At 38.6% G+C, this 23,061-nt stretch overlaps 1 protein-coding gene across 5 annotated transcripts in view; it reads right to left on the bottom strand.

Moving 5' to 3' along the window:
• Window positions 1-23,061, bottom strand: part of ARHGAP28 (Rho GTPase activating protein 28) — a 118,040-nt gene that overhangs the window by 53,166 nt on the left and 41,813 nt on the right. Inside the window, exon 1 of one of the 5 annotated variants that reach the window (XM_069960098.1) lies at window positions 20,784-20,822. The exons of 2 other annotated variants lie outside the window; for them this stretch is intronic. Coding sequence is in view for 1 of the 3 variants with exons in the window: in XM_069960095.1 (XP_069816196.1) it covers window positions 3,570-3,652 (83 nt within the window). In the remaining 2 variants the exon portion in view is untranslated. 2 more of the 5 variants (XM_069960097.1, XM_069960095.1) reach the window with 2 other exon arrangements.

Here is a 23,061-nt window from a genome sequence, read left to right as displayed (position 1 = left end):
TGTTACTACTGTTACTACTTGTTACTACTGTAGATTAGCTCATCTCTAAAAATGTATCCAGCACTTCCAGTACTTATCAGCTGCTGTATGTCCTGCAGGAAGTGTTGTATTCTTTTCAGTCTGGCACAGTGTTCTCTGCTGCCACCTCTGTATGTATCAGGAACTGTGCAGAGAAGTAGCAAATCCCCATAGTAAACCACATTTGCTTTGGACAGTTCCGGACTTGAACAGAACATGTAACAAATGATCAGAAAATATCATTCTTCTATGAAAAGAATTCTGTATAAACACTTTAGAGAAATCTGTTTCAGTTGTTTTGCTAAAAGTACGACTCAGTAAGAATTTCCCTCAAAGATTCCACTGGAATTACAAATATCCTGTGAAAGAGGAAGGCAGGTCAGGCCGACATACTATAAAGTATAACAACTTGAGGAAGTGATAAGCATGTCAATCAGATAGCTGCACAAGTGTAAGTATTTACACTTATCTCTAGACATTTTTTGTCTTTTATAAATATACAGTATATTTTAGTTAAAAAATAATGGCTCTACAGGTCTTATAGAAATATTTTGACCCCCAAAGAGTATCTTTTGCCAGGAAAATTTTTGCAGCAAACTTTTCAAGTCTCAGATTTCCAAACCTACGTGAATAACAGAGATAGAGAATTCTCAAGTTTTTAGTAAAATTAAGTCTAAGTAAATGCCGTCATTTTAGATGCACAATAAACATTAGAGAACTGTTTAAACAACAATTTCCTAATATAAAGGAGTTGCGTTGGGAAACTCTTACATGTAGCCCTACTGGCAATGACTGCTGGGTACATTCTGTAATTGCATACAGCACCTGCATATGCCACTTTAAGCAGTGACAAGTCCAGGATCAGTCAATTTTCTGGTGAATAGCTAGTCACTGCCACTAGTACTTGTAATTCCCAACCTTAACCAGCCATTAAGGACCCCTTAAAGACAAGGCCATTTTTAATTTTTGCATTTAAACTATTTGCCTTTTTAGAGACTTAACCTGTTTATTTTTCCATCTACAGAGCAATTTGGGGGCTTATTTTTTGTGGGACCAACTGTACTTTGTAATAACATTTATTTTGTTTTTATGGCGTTCACTGTACGGTAAAATTGACAAGCTGTCTTTATTAGTTTTCTTTAAGTCAGAAAGATTACAACGATACATAATAGTAAAAAAAAAAAATATTAAATTACCACCATGCTGTATAACTAATGTGATATTTTAATAGTTTAGACAATAAGAATTTTTATTATGGTAGGGATTCCCATACTAATTGCTCACACTGATCAATTTATTGCTATAATATTACATTGATTAACACAATCTGTGATCTGCTAGTATTTTGCATATGGCAGACTGTACAAGCAAATCAGGGATGGCAGCCATGGACGCCTAGTAACAACAGCTTTGCTCACTGCTATCATGTCATGGTGAGCCCATTTGTCCCCCTATACTACCAACAGTGCACATTTTTACTGTTTAAATGCCACAGTGAACTTTGACATCAGCATTTAAACAGTAAATAGCCAGCAAAAGAAATTGCCTGCTATTAGTGGTGGCTGCCTACTGCTAAATGCAGCTGGAGCTTCAGACTATGGTGCACAGAAACCAGATCCAAACATACTTGTACATCATGATGTCTTAAAGGGTTAAATATGTCATTTATTATCCCCAGGACAGGTAACTACTAACTGGTCATGGGGTTTGACTGCTGGGACCCCTATGATCTCCATAATGGGGACCTGACTCTCCTTGATGAATGGAGTGGCAGCACATCCATATAAATGCCACACCATTCATTCTCTTAGTGAGTTGCAGCTCAGCTATCTCAAGCAACTCATAGAGAATAAATTGAGTGACTGTTGCTCCCTTTAGCCTAAAGAATTAGATCTTAGATCTGGAGGGTAGTGGACAACTTCTATATGTGGAACAACTCCTATAAAGTTTTAAGTCCATGCATAGCCTGCAGGAACAGCTGGGAGAAACCTAATTACAAATAGTGAGAGGTAGAAGTATAGCGTCCAGGCAAAGCAAAAAAGGAAATAGCTGCTTTTATTTTCTAAACAGAGTGGAATTCCGAATGTGATCAGAAAATACAACAGAGCCGATCAGGGGCAAGTAAGTACCCCAAATCTGCCCCAAACCGGTAACGGAAAAGATTTAAGAGCTTGAGCTGCAAATACTTTTCCTCACTTTCTTCCTTGTCTATTTCAGATTATTATCAGTAATATGAACTTGAACTCTATTTTATGTAAATAACCCAGAACAACAAATTAATGTGAGTTTCTGTCTCCCCCCACTACTATTCACTTAACTAAGTAGTATAAATATGAAACAAAATAAAATAAAATTTTTACTTCTCTACTAAAATGGAACAATTTGTAATCTCCTCCTGAGTAGAATGCTTTTAAAAGAGAGATAGTCTTTGTTTATTTACTTGGCTTCCATGTGCAAACATTTGGGATCTTCCAGATCTGCACTTAAGTTATTTTCGGGAGAAGGGACTTCCTGGTTTCCAAGACAATAAACAGTGCAGGTAGTGACGTGTGTGTAGTGTCTTAATGAGAAATTAGATAAAGCTGGCATGTCCTAAAAGCCAAAGGAAATTCACAATGTACTTGTCGAAAGATTCTCTTCGGATAGTTTACTGTGTTAGGATTAGAGATGAGTGAACCTCGAGCATGCTCGAGTCGATCCGAACCCGAGTGTTCGGCATTTGATTAGCGGTGGCTGCTGAACTTGGATAAAACCCTAAGGATATGTGGAAAACATGGATATAGTCATTGGCTGTACCAATGTTTTCCAGACAACCTTAGAGCTTTATCCAAGTTCAGCAGCCACCGCTAATCAAATACCGAACGTTCGGGTTCGGAACGACTCGAACCCGAACCCGGTTCGCTCATCTCTAGTTAGGATGTACATGTTTACGATGAACATATCTACAGTCCTATAAAGAACAACTTAATGTTTAAAATAAAATCTATAACAATAAACAACAGCGTTCTACTAAAAAATAAACAATACCTGTACCTAAAAGAGTGGTGTATCTAACTGGTGGTGCAAGAAAAAATGTTGGTATATACTGTAGGCCCATGTGTATCTGTTTTAGGGGTTTAGTGATGCATAAGGGCTTTATTTGCATAAGCAAATTGAAGTATGCATGCCCTAAGCAGGTACAACTTACCTATCCTTAGACAAACATGTTGTTTACCTTTAGAAATGTGGAGGGTTCAGGTAAGGTGAATACCCACCCCAAATTAATTGACTTTTTTTTATAAATTACCAAAAATGGTAAAACAAACAATGGTAAAACAAACAAGTACAGTAATCGAAAACAGCCATATAAAACATTACTGTTGATCTAATTAGTTAATTTTTGTTTGCCTTTTATTCAATGCTAAAACATACTCTCCCCAATCAATGTGATAACAACCATTTAGTAATACTGCACAAAAAACTACACATTACATAGTAGACTCTATTCTCTATAGGCAAGCTAATGTTATAGAACAATGAAAGTCTATGAGGACACATCCAACTGAACATACCTTAACATGTTAAGTTGTTCTGAAATCTCAGCCAAAATCAGTTCATATTGAGTTTTTAGAGTCCTGGTGGTAAAATTATCCATATTAAAATCCAAGGGAACTTTTGCAGGGAGTGAAGGTTATGTGCGGCATTGCTTCAGCCCTTCAGAACAATGAGAACTAAGCTGCCTGTGAAACAATACTGAACCTGCTCCGTTACTATTTAAGGAGTTCCAGAGGATAACTCCGCTGTTTGTAGTATTTTCCTGTTTGTGACAAGGCTACAGCTGTAATCTCCTTCCTACATACTGGATTAAAGCCTAATTAGCCAGTAACAGCCCTCGTCTATTGTAGCAGTGTCAAAAGAATCAAAAACATTCATATAGGTTCAGTCCTTGAGGACACAAGAAAGGAACATGTCACTACCTTCATATGGAGCAAAGTGTCCTAGCCTGCACTTCTGTCTCGAAGTCACAGTCACTTAAGTGAAGGAGAATCTTTTCTCTCTACTATTCTGCACAGGGGCGATCCTGTTCTGGCTGCAAAGTAAGAGAGAGCAGCATCTATGTACTGTACTTTTTCTTTTTGCTTCAGGGGAGTTTACGTGGATGGCAGCCAACAAAAAAGACATTTACAAAATTACTTTACTCCAAAGTAAATCTGAGTATGTAATAAAACACCACAGCAATGAGAAACACCACACTATGTATTTCATTGGCTGTCAGAAACAAATGGCATGTGTGTTGCATACCAATTGTTAAAAGCATTATAATGTCTAAATTTTAGTAGTCTAAACATAATAAAACACAATAAAAGATAATACAATACCAGGAATACTAGTAAAAGGGTAAACATACCCTTACCCAATACCAATCCCATGCAGAAAATGACTGAACAAACCAAAAAAAGAAAAAGTGTTGTTTGGGATAAAACATACATACTGTATGTTTTATCCCAAACAACACTTTTTCTTTTTTTAGTTAAGAAAATTGCAACAAAACCCACAATACATGTGACAATATTAACTCCCTGTGGAATGACCTCTTCAAAGGTCACAGATATGCTCAGTAATGTTTTACATTCATCTCAAGGGGACAGACTTTGCCTATTGTCGACTTTGCCAATAAGTCTTGCTGTAAAGCATTGGCTCACTGTCTGTCTAGTTGCTATCTGAGAAGCAAGGGTGTAAGGGCCCTATTCCACCGGACGATTATCGTTGGCATAATCATTAACGATTAACGATCTCAAATGACTGCTATTGCGAAAGACCTGAAAACGTTCACTCATTTCCATGAAACGATAATCGCTACTTATGATCGTAATTGCGATCGTTTTTCTTTGCTATTTATTCGCTATTGCGTTCATATCTATTGCGAACGTTTTACAAACGAGCAACGATAAAAATAGGTCCAGGTCTTATAAAGCCATCAACGATTTCTCGTTCGGTCGTTAATCGTTAACTGCATTTCAACCGAACGATTATCGTTTAGATTCGAACAATTTAACAATAAACTGAATGATAATCGTCCAGTGGAATAGGGCCCTTACTCTGGATATTAGCTGGTGGTCATAATAATGTGGCTGGACTGTATAAACACTTTAGGGGAGATTTATCAAACATGGTGTAAAGTAAAACTGGCTCAGTTGCCCCTAGCAACTAATCAGATTCCACCTTTCATTTTCCAAAGAGTCTGTGAGAAATGAAAAGTGGACTCTGATTGGTTGCTAGGGGCAACTGAGCCAGCACTACTCTACACCATGTTTGATAAATCTCCCCCTTTGTCTAAATGAAACCTTCCTAAACATACTCCAGTTTTCAGAAAAAGAATGGATTTACCCAAGAGACCAATGTAAGTTATACGAATAGATAACAGTAACAACACTGGTGACATGAAAGACTTTTACTATAAGTATAAAGGCCATATTACACTGGCCGATGCTGAGGAGCACCGACCTGTCAGGTCAGCGCTCTCTTGCTCCTCGTTCCCTCCTCACTGGTGCCATTATACACACCGAAAGCGAGCGGGTAAGATCAGTGGGGCTGCGGAAAGCTGCTGAAGGGGCTCCATAGGAGATAGCGGCTGTCTGACGCTGTCGCTCCTGTTACAAAGAGCAACGGCCAGCAGACCGTCATTAGTGGCATGTCGACTGATCATTGCCTTCTAACATTACACCAAGCAATTAGCAGCCGTTATGGCCGATAATTTGCCAAATACGGACGATAATCTCTTGGTGTAATAGGTCTGTAAGTGAATAGTATGCTAAAATTTGAACACTGGGTAACACACAAACATCAATCTATACCACAAAGTTAGCCTTGTCCTAAATGAAATATTGAATAAACCTAGTATCAAACATTTCAATCTTTCTTTAAATGGTCCCTTAAAGTCTAATTATGAATAAACAACATTGGGCTTGTTTATAGCATCACACAGAAAATACAATAGCTATATTGTTGCAGAACACCATTATTGTGGTGTTTATTCAGTGATTTGTGTTTATTATACACAGGATGATAAGACTTTAATTACTAAAGAATCAGTTGGGTTTACGAGCAGTGCAGAGAACATGCCAGTGAAGCTACATTTATGAAAACAATGGCATTTACAGTCATTAAAATTACTGTAATTGTGAAATCTGCCATATCACAATAAACAGGTTAAAGAGAAAACACTATACCAAAGGCCATGCCTGGTGAAGGTCACAAAGCGCCAAAAGTAAAAAAAATCTCATGGAAAACAGTGTGTACAGGTATCTCATGGGATGAATCACCACATGAAGTGTTTCAGCTTTTTAGCATACAATCATTTTGGAAAACACACCTGCTGAGGGACCATAGGTAAACACTACATAAGAAATAAAGAAATGTGAACAGCCAGGCATGATGGGAAGTTTAGTTTTATGACAGCTGGAGTGCCAAAACTTCCCTTGGCCTAGTCAGTATACATATACAAAGTCGCTAGTAGTCAGCTCACCGGAAACACTCCTCCAGCCCATGTGTTCAGACGAGCCCAAGGTTCAGACCACAAGTAATGTGAAAATTGTGTCCAGCACCACAGAGCGACGCAAAGCTTTTTATCCAAAAGTGTAATTGAAAATCCATTAAATCATCAGTAAAAAAAGACAGCTGACACATTTCAGCGTAGCCATACGCCTTATTCACAACAATTACAGTATACATAATGCTATATAACAGAGTGGCTCTAGCTGATAAATATGGTGAATTCTCGAAATTAATGTCACCAGAACTTTTGACAATCTAGGTAAGTAAATGCTGCTGCTGGAAAAAGATGCTAAAGATTTTCTGATTTGTACAGTTTTGATGCTAAAAAAACACTGAAACTTTAATTTATTAACTGTTTTGGAAATGAGTGAAACCAATGTACAAAAAAGATTGGCACTTTTCTTTTTTGGCCTCACTCCTGCTTTTGGTAAAATACTGACCAAAATAAATTCCAAACACTGACCAAATACTGTGTGTGAACCCAGCCTTACTGGTTTCACAGCTTCAAATTCCACTGAAAACTCAGTGTACATGAATACCAGTGGGGTATGTGTCACACTTGACACTTAGGGTATAAACCCACACACCGTATATGCAGCATATATGCAACAAATACGCAGCAGATTTGTTGGTACAGATTTGATGCTGTGTTCAGTTATTTAGATCTAATCTGCTGCGATTTTGCTGCGATTTTGCTGCGAGTTTGCTGCGTATCGCAGCAGTAAATACGCTGCATATACGGTGTGTGGGTTTATACCCTTAAGAAGATTTCTGGTTGATGACACTGGTTGGACTCTTCTAGGAAACTGGCTTGCAATACTACATGGGATGTGCCTATTTAATAGATACAGTTTCATTTTCAGATTAATCCAGTGTTTAGCACACACGTTGCATTAGTATTGTTTTCCCATTAAAACTTCAGAATACATTCACTGTCATGGAAACCTGCTCAGTAGTTACCAGCAATTCAAGGGGATTTTATCAAAGTTTCCATCCTTGTAACACAATGTATTGATAAAATATAAAAAGGGAAGAAGCTATCAGTGATTTCCTTTTCTTACATATATAGAATAAATATATACAGTATAGACTAAACATTTCTCTAATTTTTAGAGACAATACAAATCTGTAAGAAGTAAGAGTAATGGTAATTACAATATAATAATACTATATAAAACAAACATTTTAAATAAGAAATAAAATAATTATTCTTGTGTATTATAAAAAGTAAAGCTGTGCAAAACATGAAATATACTCTACTGGGGAACTGTTTATTAGGGTATTACCCACAATGGTGTATACCTGCATGAAGGCGGGGTGTCAACAGAGGATTTAGGTGCAGGGGTAATGCCTACAAGGGGATTACCTGCATGGGGGACTGTCTACAGAAGGATTACTTACATGGTGGATATACGCTTTACTGTGTGTGTGTTAGGGGGGAGGGGTAACTACTATGGGGATATTAACTAGAGGGTTATGGGGACTTTCTTTGCTACATGAGTGATATTATCTACCAGGGCCTACCAGCACAAAGGGGCCTAACTACTATATGGGAGCACAGAAAGGGTCTAACTACTATATGGGAACACAGAGGGGCCTTAATACTATGTGGGTGCACAGAGGGGACCTAACTACTATATGTTCTGGGCAAGGAGCCTAAAATGTTTCTCTGGCAGATTCATGGCTCAGAGTGGATGGAAAAGAGAAAGAAAAGTGAGTGACTGCGATTAGGGAAAATGGCTATATGTCACTGTTTCAAGTACTAGACTATATTGACATCTGTTAAAGAAAAGGACAAGCATATAAATGTACACACAAACACGGATCCTAAATTGGAAAGCTTAGCTTATATATATGACCCGCCTAACAAAAGTTCATAATACTGATCATAATACCATGGATTAAATATAAAGTAACACTGTATTCTTGCTGCTTGATCCTGGACCCTTGGGAGTAGTGAATTCGGGTGGATCCAGCACTGTTTCACTATATAAATATGTTCGCCCAACAATTCCCATATAGTATTATTATTTCATGCTTGTAATATGCTGATCAACCTACGCCCTCTTTGTTTTGCGTAAAACCTAATGCTTAAAAATGAACTGCTCTCTTATTTAGTGTCTTTTTCATAAAGGAAACAAATATGTAATTTTGCATGAATTACCTACTTTTTTAGGATAGCCACAAAACCTATTTTGCTTAATGTAAAAGTAATATAAAGGATTTTTTAAGTTCAGTAGAAAATGTTGCTGAATTAAAGGAAAGGCACCATAGTGGAAATATTTACTGATTGCAGACTTTATCAACTCACAATGCCAGTCAGCTGCTTGTAAAGCCAGCAAGATAGTGTTGCATAAAAAAGTAATTGTTCCCTTTATAGAAGAATTTTTTTTACAGTAGGAGCCTTACGAAACACAAAAAGTCTTCTCTTAAGTTTAAAAAAAAAGCGAGTTCTTGTTGAGCAACGAATGAGCCTTTTTACAATAGGTGCTTGTATGACCAGACAGGCAAGATCAAGCCATTTGTCATGTTGAAGCAACAGGTAGATTTTCACAACCGGTCAGGTAAAATGCACGTTGAATTGTCCCCTCTCCTGGAGACTAACAGCTCATTCTAGACATATCATTTTTTCAGTTTCTCCCCCCCAGTTCTGAGCTGCTGCTTTCTGCTGAAGACACGGAAAACTGTGATGCCAGGAGGGGAAGATAAGGGTGTAATAAGAATAGAGCGGTCAGTTGTAAACATAATGCATTCATAAAATCTGTGAGAATTAGCATACTTATTTAGAAAAACAGAGTAGGTTTAGCTTTTAACTAGAGATGAGCAAATCACTCAGAAATTTGCTTGGCAAAGTTCATGAATATTCGTGCAAATTTGTGAATATTCATCAAACACGTACAAATAATTTTTTATTAAAACAGGCATATTATAGTAGCTACAATAGTGGGACTATTACAAAGTAGTGACTTTTTCAACAGCTGTTGCTGTGACAGTGTAAAAATTGGAAAATGTCAATTTTAAAAAAATGTCAATCATTCATTTTCCGTCATGGACAGTAGTAGACATTGGTGGATCAGTGGCATATCAATTTTCTCCAAGGACAGCCGTGGACAATTGTAAATGAGCACCCAGTGAGTTATTAAGATGGACAATGTGTTCACTGTGACTTCCTATAATGTACACCCAACAGTCAGCACCTTCCTATAATGCACACCCAGCACCCAGTGACCTGGTATACTGGACAATGGCTTCACTGCTCCCACAGAAAAACACCCTCAATCCACCCTCTTCACCTCTCCTCTATGTTCCTAAGTCTCTGTATTTCTCTCCCTGCTCTAATTGCCTGCTACAACCTACTCTCCACTATGCACAGCCAAATGGCCGCCTCCAGGAAGCCAATCCCCCTATATAGAGTGAGGTGCTGACATCACAGTGGGGTTTGCAGCTGATTGGATGGGTGCTAGGCATCATGGATAATCCCTTGCTCTGACCAAAAGACAGTTCTGTAAGCTAACATGTGTGGCCACCCTGCGGCTGTCATGTTTAGTGAATTCGCTTTGCTCATCTCTACTTTTAACCATTCTTAGCTGCATTTTAGTATTAAATTTGTCTTTATTGCAGATTTTAATTCCTCAACTGAAGTTAATAGGAAAAATCCACAACAAATCTGCTGAGTTTCTGACATCAAAACTAACATGCTGTGGATTTAAAATCTGTATTGCAGGTCGATTTCTGCTTAAATTTTTTAAATATTTGCTGAGATTTTTCACTATGTAGGACACTACACATATGATTTCCTATAAAGCTTAATCACTATATAAATAAAAAGTGTACTACTTTCTAATACACCTAATAGGAAACCATTTAAACCATGTATTCCTCTGGCATATGTCAGTATATATCAGTTTACTTTTCATAACTATAAACAACTCTTATTTAGGGACAACAAGCAAATATTGTAAAAATAAGATAATATGTCTTTATAAAACTCTCAATTTGTATAATTTTAGCTTCAATAACTTAAGATTTATCAATCTTTGCGAAAGAAAAACTGGTATAATTTTTCTATTACAACCAATCACTGCTCAGGTTTCATATCTTAATGAGCTCTAGTAAGATGAAACCTGAGCTGTGATTGGTTGTCTATAACTTTGGGCCATAGATCTATCTATTATCTCAGACCTCACTTATACTCCCTGGCTGTAGGCAGGCAAGTGCTCTAACATATTCTGCACTCTAACAAACATTATGGTGGATTCCTAGATACTTTATCAGTTAACATAGTATTGGCCATTTTCATTTTTAAGGCATCGTCTGACATACACCTTATATTAATGGATAAACCCGACAGCTGAAGCAGCCAACTTTACTATTAAGTGTATAGGGGCCTTCAGTGGGGGAAGTGAAAGTGAGCTCACCCATATTGATAACAACTTTTAAATGTATGTTTCTTCCTCTGTCAACACATCATAGCAGGCTAGTGGCAATATTTGATTGTGACAGCATCCAGCCATTACATGTGCAGATCCGGAAAAAATGCAATTTGCTCAGATTGGCATAAAAACAAAAAGGAAATCCTATTCACCTGTACCAATCCCTCACAGCTGCCATTCCAATGCCCCTAGTCCCTGCTGCTTACTGCTGTTTTATGGTTCTTGTGATACCACAGTGGAGACCAACATCTAAATAAGCAGTTCCTGTGGGGTTGACAAATTATAGGAAGCAGTGGTTAGCGGTGGGGACTAGGAGAACCAGAAAGGTGGGGGATCAGGAAAGGGGAGTGAATTCTATTTTATTTCTGGGGCCAGACAACATCTTTGAAAATCGATGGGTTATCCTCAAGGTCCAGCCCTGTTTAGAATTGCAAACAGTGGCACGGTATTGTATTGTATTGTAGTGCTGTTCACACTGAACAGAGACAAAGCACTAATACCTTTTATAGATAGTATGGGATTTATAGTATAGTGGCTTACAGGCAAGGTAACACAAAAGGGAAAATTAAAGCAGCACAGGATACTATATACTCCTGTCTGAAATTTCCACGACTAAGTTCAACTTGGGCCAATCCCATGTCATTGTGACGTTACTGCTGACTACTGACTAAACTGAACTGTCTACAACAGCAGTAAATCTCTTATCCAATAGTTTTACAGCACTCTTATATATACAAACGGTAATGGTTCTCCAAACCTTTGATGTGGTACAATGAGGATAGGTTGGTTTCACACAGAAGGCATTAACACTTCCTTATTCTCCCTTACGTAGAACTGATGCACCCACTGAAACTGTGACATAGTATAATATGCAATGTGTAGACTCCATAATTCTTCTATAAATCACTGAAAGAAAGCCCTGTTCAATGCTTCATGCTTTCAAACATTTAAATGATATAAAAGAAATGAATAAGACTGAGGAGATAGACTACTGTACCAATACGATATAAATCCCCTACAGATCACTAACAATACTGTATGTCCACCATCAATCCCAGACTGCCTCATATATCAGGACTTTATTTGTCTTATCCTCTTTTGTTTTTCCCTGGAATGACCAAGGAGTCTTACAGTCACTCATCCCTCCTCTTTCACTGAGATATAAGATGATCCAATGATTTTCCTAAAGAATCAGCACTAATACCTGACCAGTCATTTAACGTGTATGGCTGATTTAAGATTATCAATGTGCAGTTAGATGATACAATTTTCTCAGTTTTCCAATGTCAATGTCAATGTCAATTCAGTCAGAGGATTGCATGTATAAGGCAATTAACTTACTAGAGTAGCAGGGGTAGCTGGTTAAAAAATATGTTACCTAAGTGTGTCTATATCTATCTATCTATCTATCTGTCTGTCTGTCTGTCTCTCTATCTATCTATCTATCTATCTATCTATTGGCTGATGATGGGTGCTGGCGGTCACACCTGGAGCCTAGGTGTGAATAGGATACAGTGTTCAAAAATCAGCAGCACTCGCAGGTTCTCAAGGTGAATTCAGTGCTTTATTTTCCCATGTGCAACGTTTCTGTCTGCACACAGCTTGAAAACGGTGTGCATTTTTCAGACAGAAATGTTTCTATTGCACATGGGAAAATAAAGCACTGAATTTTCCTTGAGAACTTGCGAGTGCTGTGGATTTTTACCACTGTATCTATCTATCTATGTAGAAGATAATCCACGGCACTCCAATGCCAGGTTGAAACAGCCAAACTCTATTTTATTAAAACATGGAGCATAACATCAAACACAACGTTTCAGTGGCTTCACACCACCATTTTCAAGCTTGAAAATAGTGGTATGAAGCCCCCGAAACGTCACATTTGCACCATGTTTAAATAAAACACAGTTTGGCTGTTTGAACCTGACGTTGGAGTGCCTTGGATTATCTGCTACATATCCAAATTCGGCCACTGGTCCAGGCCAAAGCAGTGCTGCTTTATCTCTGTTATCTATCTATCTATCTATCTATCTATCTCCTATCTATCTATCTATCTATCTATCTACCTCCTATTTATCGATCTATCTATCTATCTATCTATCTATCTATCTATCTATCTATCAATGTATCGAAAAGAAAGTCGTGCAGCTCTCCTCTAATGAAAAATAATTCGGTGCCGAGTGGTCAGCACAATGGACCAATAGTGCCAAGTATATACAGTATATAAAATGAGAAAACTGCAGCACTCCAGATACGCTTAAAAGAATATGGTGTTTATTTCACCCAAAAACTTGCGACATTTTGCTCTCACACTTGAAAAAGTGTGAGAGCAAAATGTTGCAAGTTTTTAGGTGAAATAAACACCATATTCTTTTAAGCGTATCTGGAGTGCTGCAGTTTTCTCTCTCTCTCTCTATATATATATATATATATATATATATATATATATATACACTCACCGACCACTTTATTAGGTATACCCTGCTAGTAACGGGTTGGACCCCCTTTTGCCTTCAGAACTGCCTCAATTCTTCGTGGCATAGATACAACAAGATGCTGGAAGCATTCCTCAGAGATTTTGGTCCATATTGACATGATGGCATCACACAGTTGCCGCAGATTTGTCGGCTGCACATCCATGATGCGAATCTCCCGTTCCAACACATCCCAAAGATGCTCTATTGGATTGAGATCTGGTGACTGTGGAGGTCATTGGAGTACAGTGAACTCATTGTCATGTACAAGAAAATAGTCTGAGATGATTCTAGCTTTATGACATGGCGCATTATCCTGCTGAAAGTAGCCATCAGATGTTGGGTACATTGTGGTCATAAAGGGATGGACATGGTCAGCAACAAAACTCAGGTAGGCTGTGGCGTTGCAACGATGCTCAATTGGTACCAAGGGGCCCAAAGAGTGCCAAGAAAATATTCCCAACACCATGACACCACCACCACCAGCCTGAACCGTTGATACAAGGCAGGATGGATCCATGCTTTCATGTTGTTGAGGCCAAATTCTGACCCTACCATCCGAATGTCGCAGCAGAAATCGAGACTCATCAGACCAGGCAACGTTTTTCCAATCTTCTACTGTCCAATTTCGATGAGCTTGTGCAAATTGTAGCCTCAGTTTCCTGTTCTTAGCTGAAAGGAGTGGCACCCGGTGTGGTCTTCTGCTGCTGTAGCCCATCTGCCTCAAAGTTGGAGGTACTGTGCGTTCAGAGATGCTCTTCTGCCTACCTTGGTTGTAACGGTTGGCTATTTGAGTCACTGTTGCCTTTCTATCAGCTCGAACCAGTCTGCCCATTCTCCTCTGACCTCTGGCATCAATAAGGCATTTCCGCCCACAGAACTGCCGCTCACTGGATGTTTTTTTCTTTTTCGGACCATTCTCTGTAAACCCTAGAGATGGTTGTGCGTGAAAATCCCAGTAGATCAGCAGTTTCTGAAATACTCAGACCAGCCCTTCTGGCACCAACAACCATGCCACGTTCAAAGGCACCCAAATCACCTTTCTTCCCCATACTGATGCTCGGTTTGAACTGCAGGAGATTGTCTTGACCATGTCTACATGCCTAAAGCCTAAATGCACTGAGTTGCCGCCATGTGATTGGCTGATTAGAAATTAAGTGGTAACGTGCAGTTCGACAGGTGTACCTAATAAAGTGGCCGGTGAGTGTGTATATATATATATATATATATATATATATATATATATATATAATAACACAGTATACAGGCAGCACTATACCAGTTTGTGGAGTCCAAGTGCCAGCAGGGACGGCTCTGACCAGGAACCAGGAATTCCTTGATCTATCTATCTATCTATCTATCTATCTATCTATCTATCTATCTATCTATATCCTATTATCTATCTATCTATCTATCTATCTATCTATCTATCTATTTACAAATCAGAAGAAGTAACTGCAGCACTCCAAAATAAAGTTCAAATGGTGAAGTTTATTTCTCCCACAAAGTGCATTAGCAACGTTTCAGCTCAATCCATATAAGCTTTTCTCAAGCTATACCCACGGTCCTCAAGGGTATATACCACTGGCACCAACCACATAGGACATTCGGAGTGCTGTGTCCATTACTATCTATCTATCTATCTATCTATCTATCTATCTATCTATCTATCTATCTATCTATCAGTCTGTATATCATCTATTTATCTCTCTCTCTCTCTCACTGGCTCTTTTTTGCATTGATAACAATCTTTTCATATAGATCTGCTAAATAACTGCAAAAATTATCGGCTATTATATTAATAATTATTCATCCTTTAAAAATGGCACTGACAAAAACACAGTAGTAAATCAACTAACCTACAAAAAGGAACCATGATGCAAAATATATAAACAAAGTAGTAGAAAAGATTAAAAATGCTATATTTTAAAAATATTTCTGGTTATGCAGAGGAGCCTTTGATAATTATATCAAACATGGCAATAATATACCATATACTAAGATAATAATGCCTACAAAAAAAGTATAGCCTTCAAAAGCATAATGGCTTTAATGGATAGCCACTGCTATGGTCATTTCACCTCAGTACATGTCACCTAAATATGTTTATACTATCCAACTCTCCAGAGGGCTCTTATACCTTTTTGGTAACAAGCCACTTTCAAATACAACAGATGGTGCTGAGCCATACTGTGTATTAAAAGAGTAAAAGCCTATTAAAGGTTTGATGGATTAATATGGCTTGACTGTAATTTTAAAGGATACCTGTAATTTTAAAAGATTTAGATTAACCCATCTGAGTAGTGACAAGGTGATTTCTGGGTGCTTCATGCTGTTATTCTTGCCCTGGTCCCTTCAATGGTGCAATTACTCATTCTCTTTATTTGACTTGCTTGATATATATGGTCTTGCTTTCCCTTTGTTTTCTGGCCAATTGCAATATACTATTTAATACTTTCTAATATGCTATGATGTATTACTAGAAAAAGTTCCATGGAACTAGGGGGTGATTTACTATAGCTCCATACAGTACTTAGGCATAGTGGTTGCCTTGATGAATTGGAGTCTTGTGTTAAAATCTGACCCAGAACAACATCTGAAGAGAGTTTGTATGTTTTCACCATATGTTTGCCTAGATTCCTTTGGGTTTGAGTTTCCTCCCACATTTAAAAAACAAATTCTTTTTTTTTTGGCTATGAAAATTGGCAAAAGTTTATGTCTAATAGGGGAGTTAGAATGTGAGTCCCAATGGGAAAAGGGGTCAATGTGAATGATGACGATATATGTACAGAAATAAAAATTGATACAAAGAACCACACTGTTATTTGCATGTCATACTGATCCCAGAATTAAAGGAAAAGTCTGGTCAAAATGAAAATTGCGTGGCAGACAGGGAACTGCAGTAATATAATAAATAATCTATACATACCAGTCCCCGTGCCCTTACCGCGCTGCCTTACCGCCTCCAGACGCCACCAGCCTTCTGGATTTCCTGGTTCTGCAACATCACGATCCAACTCAGGAATGCCTGCTTGGCCAGTCAGTGACTGAGACAGGACATGGCTGCAGTAACTGACTGGCTGATCGGGGCCTTCCCAATCAGTGAGCTTGTGATGTGGCGCTGCAGGGCATGGGGAGCGGTTGGTATAAAATCTTCATTATGTTCTTGCACACCCTGCTTGCAGTGGATTATTCATTGTGGCCAGACTTCTCCTTTACTCTGAATTTATAGAATATCCAACTTCTTGTATTAGAGATAAAAAATTATAAAACTGCATTTATAAATATTTTTTAGATATTTGACATAGTAATATTTCCTTGATAAATTGAATCTGATGGGTAGAGATTGACTTTCTATTCCTACAGTAAACATTCAAATTTCCAGCGTCAATCTGAATTTGCTACAATCTGAATCATGAACGTAGAATCCAACAACATGATCATTACAGGTTCCATCACATACTAACTAGTATTAAACTAAAAATAGGAATACTAAAATAATAGAAATACTAAAATAGGAATATGGTCTTATAAGATAGCTATGCAGAAGCTAATTATATGCAATCCCTTGTTCTTTTTTATAGTAAAATACACTAGCTTGTAAATTCTTCTTCTCTGAGTTTCTGAGCACAGTGGCAGTGTCACTTCCTTACTAACCTCTCTATCTAGTTCCTGCTGTGATTGCTGGGTTGTGGTTAGTGTGTGAATGAATGAGAGACTGGCACATGACTCACCACCACATAGGGAGAGACAGAGGTAGTATCACACTAGGTTTACATCACATTTAGTGAGTACATGTAATGGGACTATTCGAGATGTTCAGCTAAATATTACTAAATACGTTGACCACACACTTTTCAACACTCCAGGCTATTATATCTGGGCGTATAACAAATTGACACACTTTAGCAAAAAGTCTGAGTAATAAATACAAATGTGGTGTAAGACTTATTTTCTAACTTTTTCTAACTTATTTTCTAACTATTTCCTGATTGTAGGTTATTCTATTAGCTGTACTCTTAAGGTCATCGCTCACTTGCCCCTCGTTCCACGATCACTGCCTGTGCAATTTCACACACAGACAGAGCGAGAGCAGCAGGAGAGGCTGATATTAGATTGTCTGGGTGGCCCATTGAAGTCAGTGGTGGTCTGCTGCCGCCTCTCCTATTACGGATCGATGAGCAGCAGACCTTCTCTGACATGATTGGGCTGTTTCAACATACTGAAAGACCACGATCAGCCAATCAGCCGATAATCATTTGGTGAAGCAGAACCTTTGCTCTTTTATAGGTCAGCTATCTAGTGTAAACTGTTGTTAACAGTATTAAGAGATATGCTTTAGAACAGCCACATAGACACACAGCCTGTAAATAGGAAGTTAATTGACTTCTCTGTGAGAGTTTTGTGGGCATGCTTTGTAACCTGTGCAGACAGGGGGTAAGCTGTGGCCATCAATTATTGTAAATGGTGGATCCTGAGTTATCTCATCTTTTATTCATCAATGACAGTTTTTCTTTAGGAATTCTGGAAATGCAGTTTTTGAGCCAAAACTAAGAGTAGATTAAAAAGGAACCGCAAATACAAAGAAAGGATTTATATTTCAGCTTTCTCCTGGATCCACTTCTGTCTTTGACTCAAAAACTGCAGGGGCAGATTCAAATAAAAAAATGCTGTGTGTGACACCAGCCTATTCCTGCCTCAGATGATAAGATGCTGCTGAGAAGTAATCTCTAAATGACAAATGTTAGCCTATTATCTGGCTTACTAGTCGGTGTGACAACTGCAAGATTTGAGGTTTTATTTTAGAATAAACATATCAACCTCAAATATTTAAAAATAACAATGAAAAATAGATGAAAATATCTTAGCGTAAAAACGTGATTTAACAATATTCATTTTCTAATGTTATCTTCAATGTAACATGGTTGTCTACTAGAGTTTAGCAAATACATATGTACAGTCTATATGGATTACGAGTGTGAAAGAATCCTGTGCTCAGAGATACTATAACTGGATAAACGTTGTACTAATAAATCCTGGGTGCTGGATTCTTTCAGATTAGCTTCTCCAGACTGCTCATGTATCATGGAGGTTTCACAATTTGATTTTTAACTTATGAGACTGTCACACATGAATCCCTTTAGGCTGGATTCACACATTTTTTGGAGCTCATTTTATTTTTTCAGGCAGTCACTTCAACACTTTGTCATCCAGAGTCCACACCAAATTAATACAAATAAGTAAAACCAGCTCCTTGTCGGCATAGATAACATTCAGCTAATGCACAATATTTCACGTAAACCCAAGCCCATTTTGTGTAGCTAAAAGAAGACCTTTGAAAACACCAGATGTAAAGAAATTGGTGCATGTTGCCAGGATGAGATCACTGAAGTTAAGGTGAATCATGAAACAAGGGCTTGTGATCTACATTTATTTTAAAAGCTTATGTATTGTATAAGGCAAATCTATACAATTATATTGACAAAGGAGCAAGAAGAAATCACTGAGATAGTACGCAGATCACAAAAAAAAGAGTTGAAGTGTATTTATAGCATCCACAGACAGGGCACTGAAAGGAGTCAGTCAGCAGGGAGTATTCCAGAAGAATAGTATAGCCACTATAATAAATCACAGTAAAACACAAAACATTGATCAACAACATTAAAGAATACCATCAGATCATGGAGGAAAAATCGGAGCCAGACCAAATACTGACATTGTGACAACCTAGGCTCCTTTCTATGTAACATTAGTATTAATATTTAATATTAATTAATTAATATTGGTATTTTAGATTTTTTTTTCAATTGCCTTTCTATTTTTGTGTCCCTTCTTTTTTCTTTCCATTCTTCCTCCCTTCCTTCCTTTGTCCCTTCCTTCCTTCCCTCCTTTACTCCTTTCCTCCCTTCCTCCCTTCCTTCCTTCCTTTGTCCCTTCCTTCCTTCCTCCCTCCCTCCCCTCCTTCCTTCTTTTCCCTTCCTTCCTTCCCTCCTTTCCTCCCTTCCTACCTTCCCTCCTTCCTCCCTCCCTCCCCTCCTTCCTTTCTTTGTCCCTTCCTTCCTTCCTTCCTTCCTTCCTCCCTCTCTCTTCCTTCCTTTCTTCCTCCCTCCCTCCCTCCCTCCCTTCCTGCCTTCTTTCCTTCCTTCCCCCTCCCTTGCTTTCTCCCTCCCTCTCTTGCTTCCTACCCCCTCCCTTGCTTTCTTCCTCCTTCTCTTCCTTCCTTCCTTCCTTCCTTCCTCCCTTCCTTTCTCCATTCCTCCCTTTCTTCCTTCCTTCCTTCCTTCCTTCCTCCCCTTCCCCTCCCTCCCTTCCCTGTCCATTACATCTGGGCTCTGACTTAAGCTTTTAGTTTAATGGATACATGTGAACCATGTCCTTGTCACTACATCACAGTGTTAAATCCTGTTGCCCACTTCTAGCTTGTTTTAGGATTAACTTGGGCAGGTTATTGGATTGTGACCGAGGCCTACAAAATATTGACAATCCCATTAATGCTGTTAAGTATATTCCCCCATGGTGCAGTAGATAGCAAGACACAATTTAGTTGATGTAGACAGAACAAACACAGTATAATGCACACATTACCCCAGGGATCCTAAATGCTTCCTCAATCAATAAACTCTAATTGGATGCACATAATTTAGTATTTTGTAGAGTAAACAGCCTTGCTGCAGCAGGTTAGAAAAGGAAGAGGAATTGGGAAACCAGAGCCAGAGATCAGCCTTAAGTTATTTATAAAGCAGAATACAGATGCTTCCTTATCACTCACTTCCTTGTTATTCTCCTTCCTTTGAATTAGTCTTTTGTGACATAGACAAACATTACCACGGCAAGCACAGTTATTTGTATAGTTATTGCAGTAAATGTTATTAACATGAAGCACAGGATCAGAATGTGCAGAACACACCATAAACTAGTCATTCTGCTCACCTAGTATGTTACCACAGATCAGGCTAGCTTCATGGTGTGTGTGTGTGTTTGTGTGTCTGTGAGTTGCGATGTGATCATGATTCATTGGTTTCTGTTTTATTGTGGGGTTTTATGTGTATACAATAGTGTATTCTGTGCTATTTTGTCCAGTAAAATTAACATGTATGTTGCAATGTTTTTTTTTTTTTTAATTAGGGAAGGTCGGTGGGAAACATGTTCTGTAGAATCCGTTTTTAGCATCTGCTTAACGTAAACATTTTTATTCTTTTCAACAATATAAAACATATAATTCAATGTAGTGGTGAGCAAATTTACAGTAATAATGAAGCGTAGCTTTAATCCGCTCATCAGCCTGTTGCCTTCTAACTCATTGCAGCTTCATGCCCATCCCTACCGGGTGCTGGGAAAAGCTGGATCCAGTCCTGGGAAACTTCTCCCAGCTTCACTTTGTTCTTAATGTAAATTCAGCCATCTCTAATTAAATGCAAAAAAAAAATGTATATGACAGCAAAAAAAATGATATTGCTAATTTCTATATCGATTTTTCCTATATCACACAAGTAGATTTTCAAAACTAACCATCCATATAGTCCAGACAATGATGTTCTGTCTGAACAGTATGACATGGTATCACATCCCCCCATTGTACCCATTTCCATGGGAATGTGGAAAGTGTTGTGGTGATGGGAGAATGGTTTATGGAGATAAGGTCAAGTTTAACTTTTTCCTTGCTTTTCACATTGTAGTCAGAAAGACTGTCGACTTTGGAGTTTAATTATTTCCACCTTTAGCAGTGGATGTTAACATCAGTGTGGGACAGTAAGCTAGTTGTCTGGCTGACAGGAAGACAATGCTGAACTTAGGACATGTACAATGCAAAATAGAATTAGAAGCAAAAAAAAGTAGAAAAAAAATATATAATATTTTACACCATTTTAGCCTGTATTTGCCCATACCATGGTCAATCACCTATACACGAACTATCCAGTAGCCTGAAGGATGAACTGTGATTTGAGAGAATGCTACGTAACATAATGCATTATGCCTACTGTAAACTTCAGTACTGTTTTAAAGGGTTTAGGCTAGGCTCCTTATTTTTAGTAAAGGCATCTATCAAATGACCGTATTGAATTTTGGATTTCAAAACCATAAATGCATTGTCCTATATTTTTAGATCACCCTAAAAAAGAGGAAGGTTCTTAAGAAGGTAAGATGTTAACTGGAAACATTCACAATTTGTGGATGCTTGCAGATGGCAGTCTGTATGGTGTCCACAATTTTATGGACTTCTACTGGCGTCTCCGTGCTGAAAATACAGACTGTATAATGTCAGATCCTATTCTTTTGTGGTATGGATTGCCACCCCAACACGGATCTCTGACCAATATAGTCAAGTGTATGGGCCATAGAAATCAATGGGACCTCCGGATCCAAGATTGCAGTCGGTATGCAGACCTGAAAATATGGTTTTGTGAAGGAGGCCATACAAAAGCATTTTAGATAATGGTGGCTATAGTTTACAGAAGGTCCTTTAATTTTCCAGAATGATTGAGCCTCTGTGTACAAGAGGCTATGGCATCCGAAGAGACAAGGTTTGCCAACTTTGGTTTATATGAAATCAAGTGGTCTCCACAGAACCTTTCTGCAATATAAGAGGCCTTCTATCAGGAAAGCATCTGATTGGCTCTGAGTTTTTTCTGCAACAGGACAACCCCAAACATACAGCTGATGTCATTAAAGGGAACCAATCAGCACCAATCATGATTGGGCTCCCAAAACAGCTGCACACAACTGGCAGCCGGCTGTCCAGCGGTGTCGGGGGATCTGGGCTCTGTGGGCTTCATGTGCGGTAAAATGCATTTTAAGGGTGCGTTCACACCTACAGGATCTGCAGCAGATCTGCAGCAGATTTGATGCTGTGTTCAGTTATTTAAATGAAATCTGCTGCAGAAAATCAGCTGCAGATCCTGTAGGTGTGAATGCACCATAATACAGCATGCGAGGCAGAGGGAGATACAGGAACTAGTCATCTGGGCTGTGACTACTCGCAACTCTCTGTCCTGTCAGCGTGCTCTGTGGGGTGATTGACAGGCAAGAAGGCCCGTTAGCGGCCACCAATCACCATGCAGAGCATGCTGACAGGACAGAGAGCCGTGACTAGTCACGGCCCAGATGACTAGTTCCCAGCTCTTCCCCTGCCTTCTTTAGCAAAAAGAAGAAAATGAGTTCTGAAAGTGATACTATGCCCCCCGCAGAGCCGCCATCATGGAGTCAGTCTAGGATTACATGAAGAGACAAAAGGACTTGAGCAGCAACATCCACAAAAGATCTGTGCTTAATTCTCCAAGATACCTGGAGCAACCTCCCTGCCAAGTCCCTTCAAAACCTGTGTGCATGTACTCTAGAAACACTGATGCTGTTGTAAGAGTGAAGGGTGGTCACACCAAATGCTGATTTATATTTCTCTTGTGTTCACTTTGCAAGTCATTCACACTTCTATTTAGAAATAGCAATCTTACTATATATATATATATACACACACACACATATTTGCAGTTGCAGCAACTTGCAGAGTTGTTATCGGCAGAGAAAAAGCGATCTCGTGTTACTCTTAGGAATGGGTCCTCTTAACTAAAGTACATTGAAGAGTGAAAAGTGCCTTACAGAGGGTA

This window comes from Dendropsophus ebraccatus, chromosome 2 (genome assembly GCF_027789765.1).
Source record: "Dendropsophus ebraccatus isolate aDenEbr1 chromosome 2, aDenEbr1.pat, whole genome shotgun sequence".
Classification (NCBI taxonomy): domain Eukaryota; kingdom Metazoa; phylum Chordata; class Amphibia; order Anura; family Hylidae; genus Dendropsophus; species Dendropsophus ebraccatus.
This window is presented reverse-complemented; position numbering and strand designations above follow the sequence as displayed.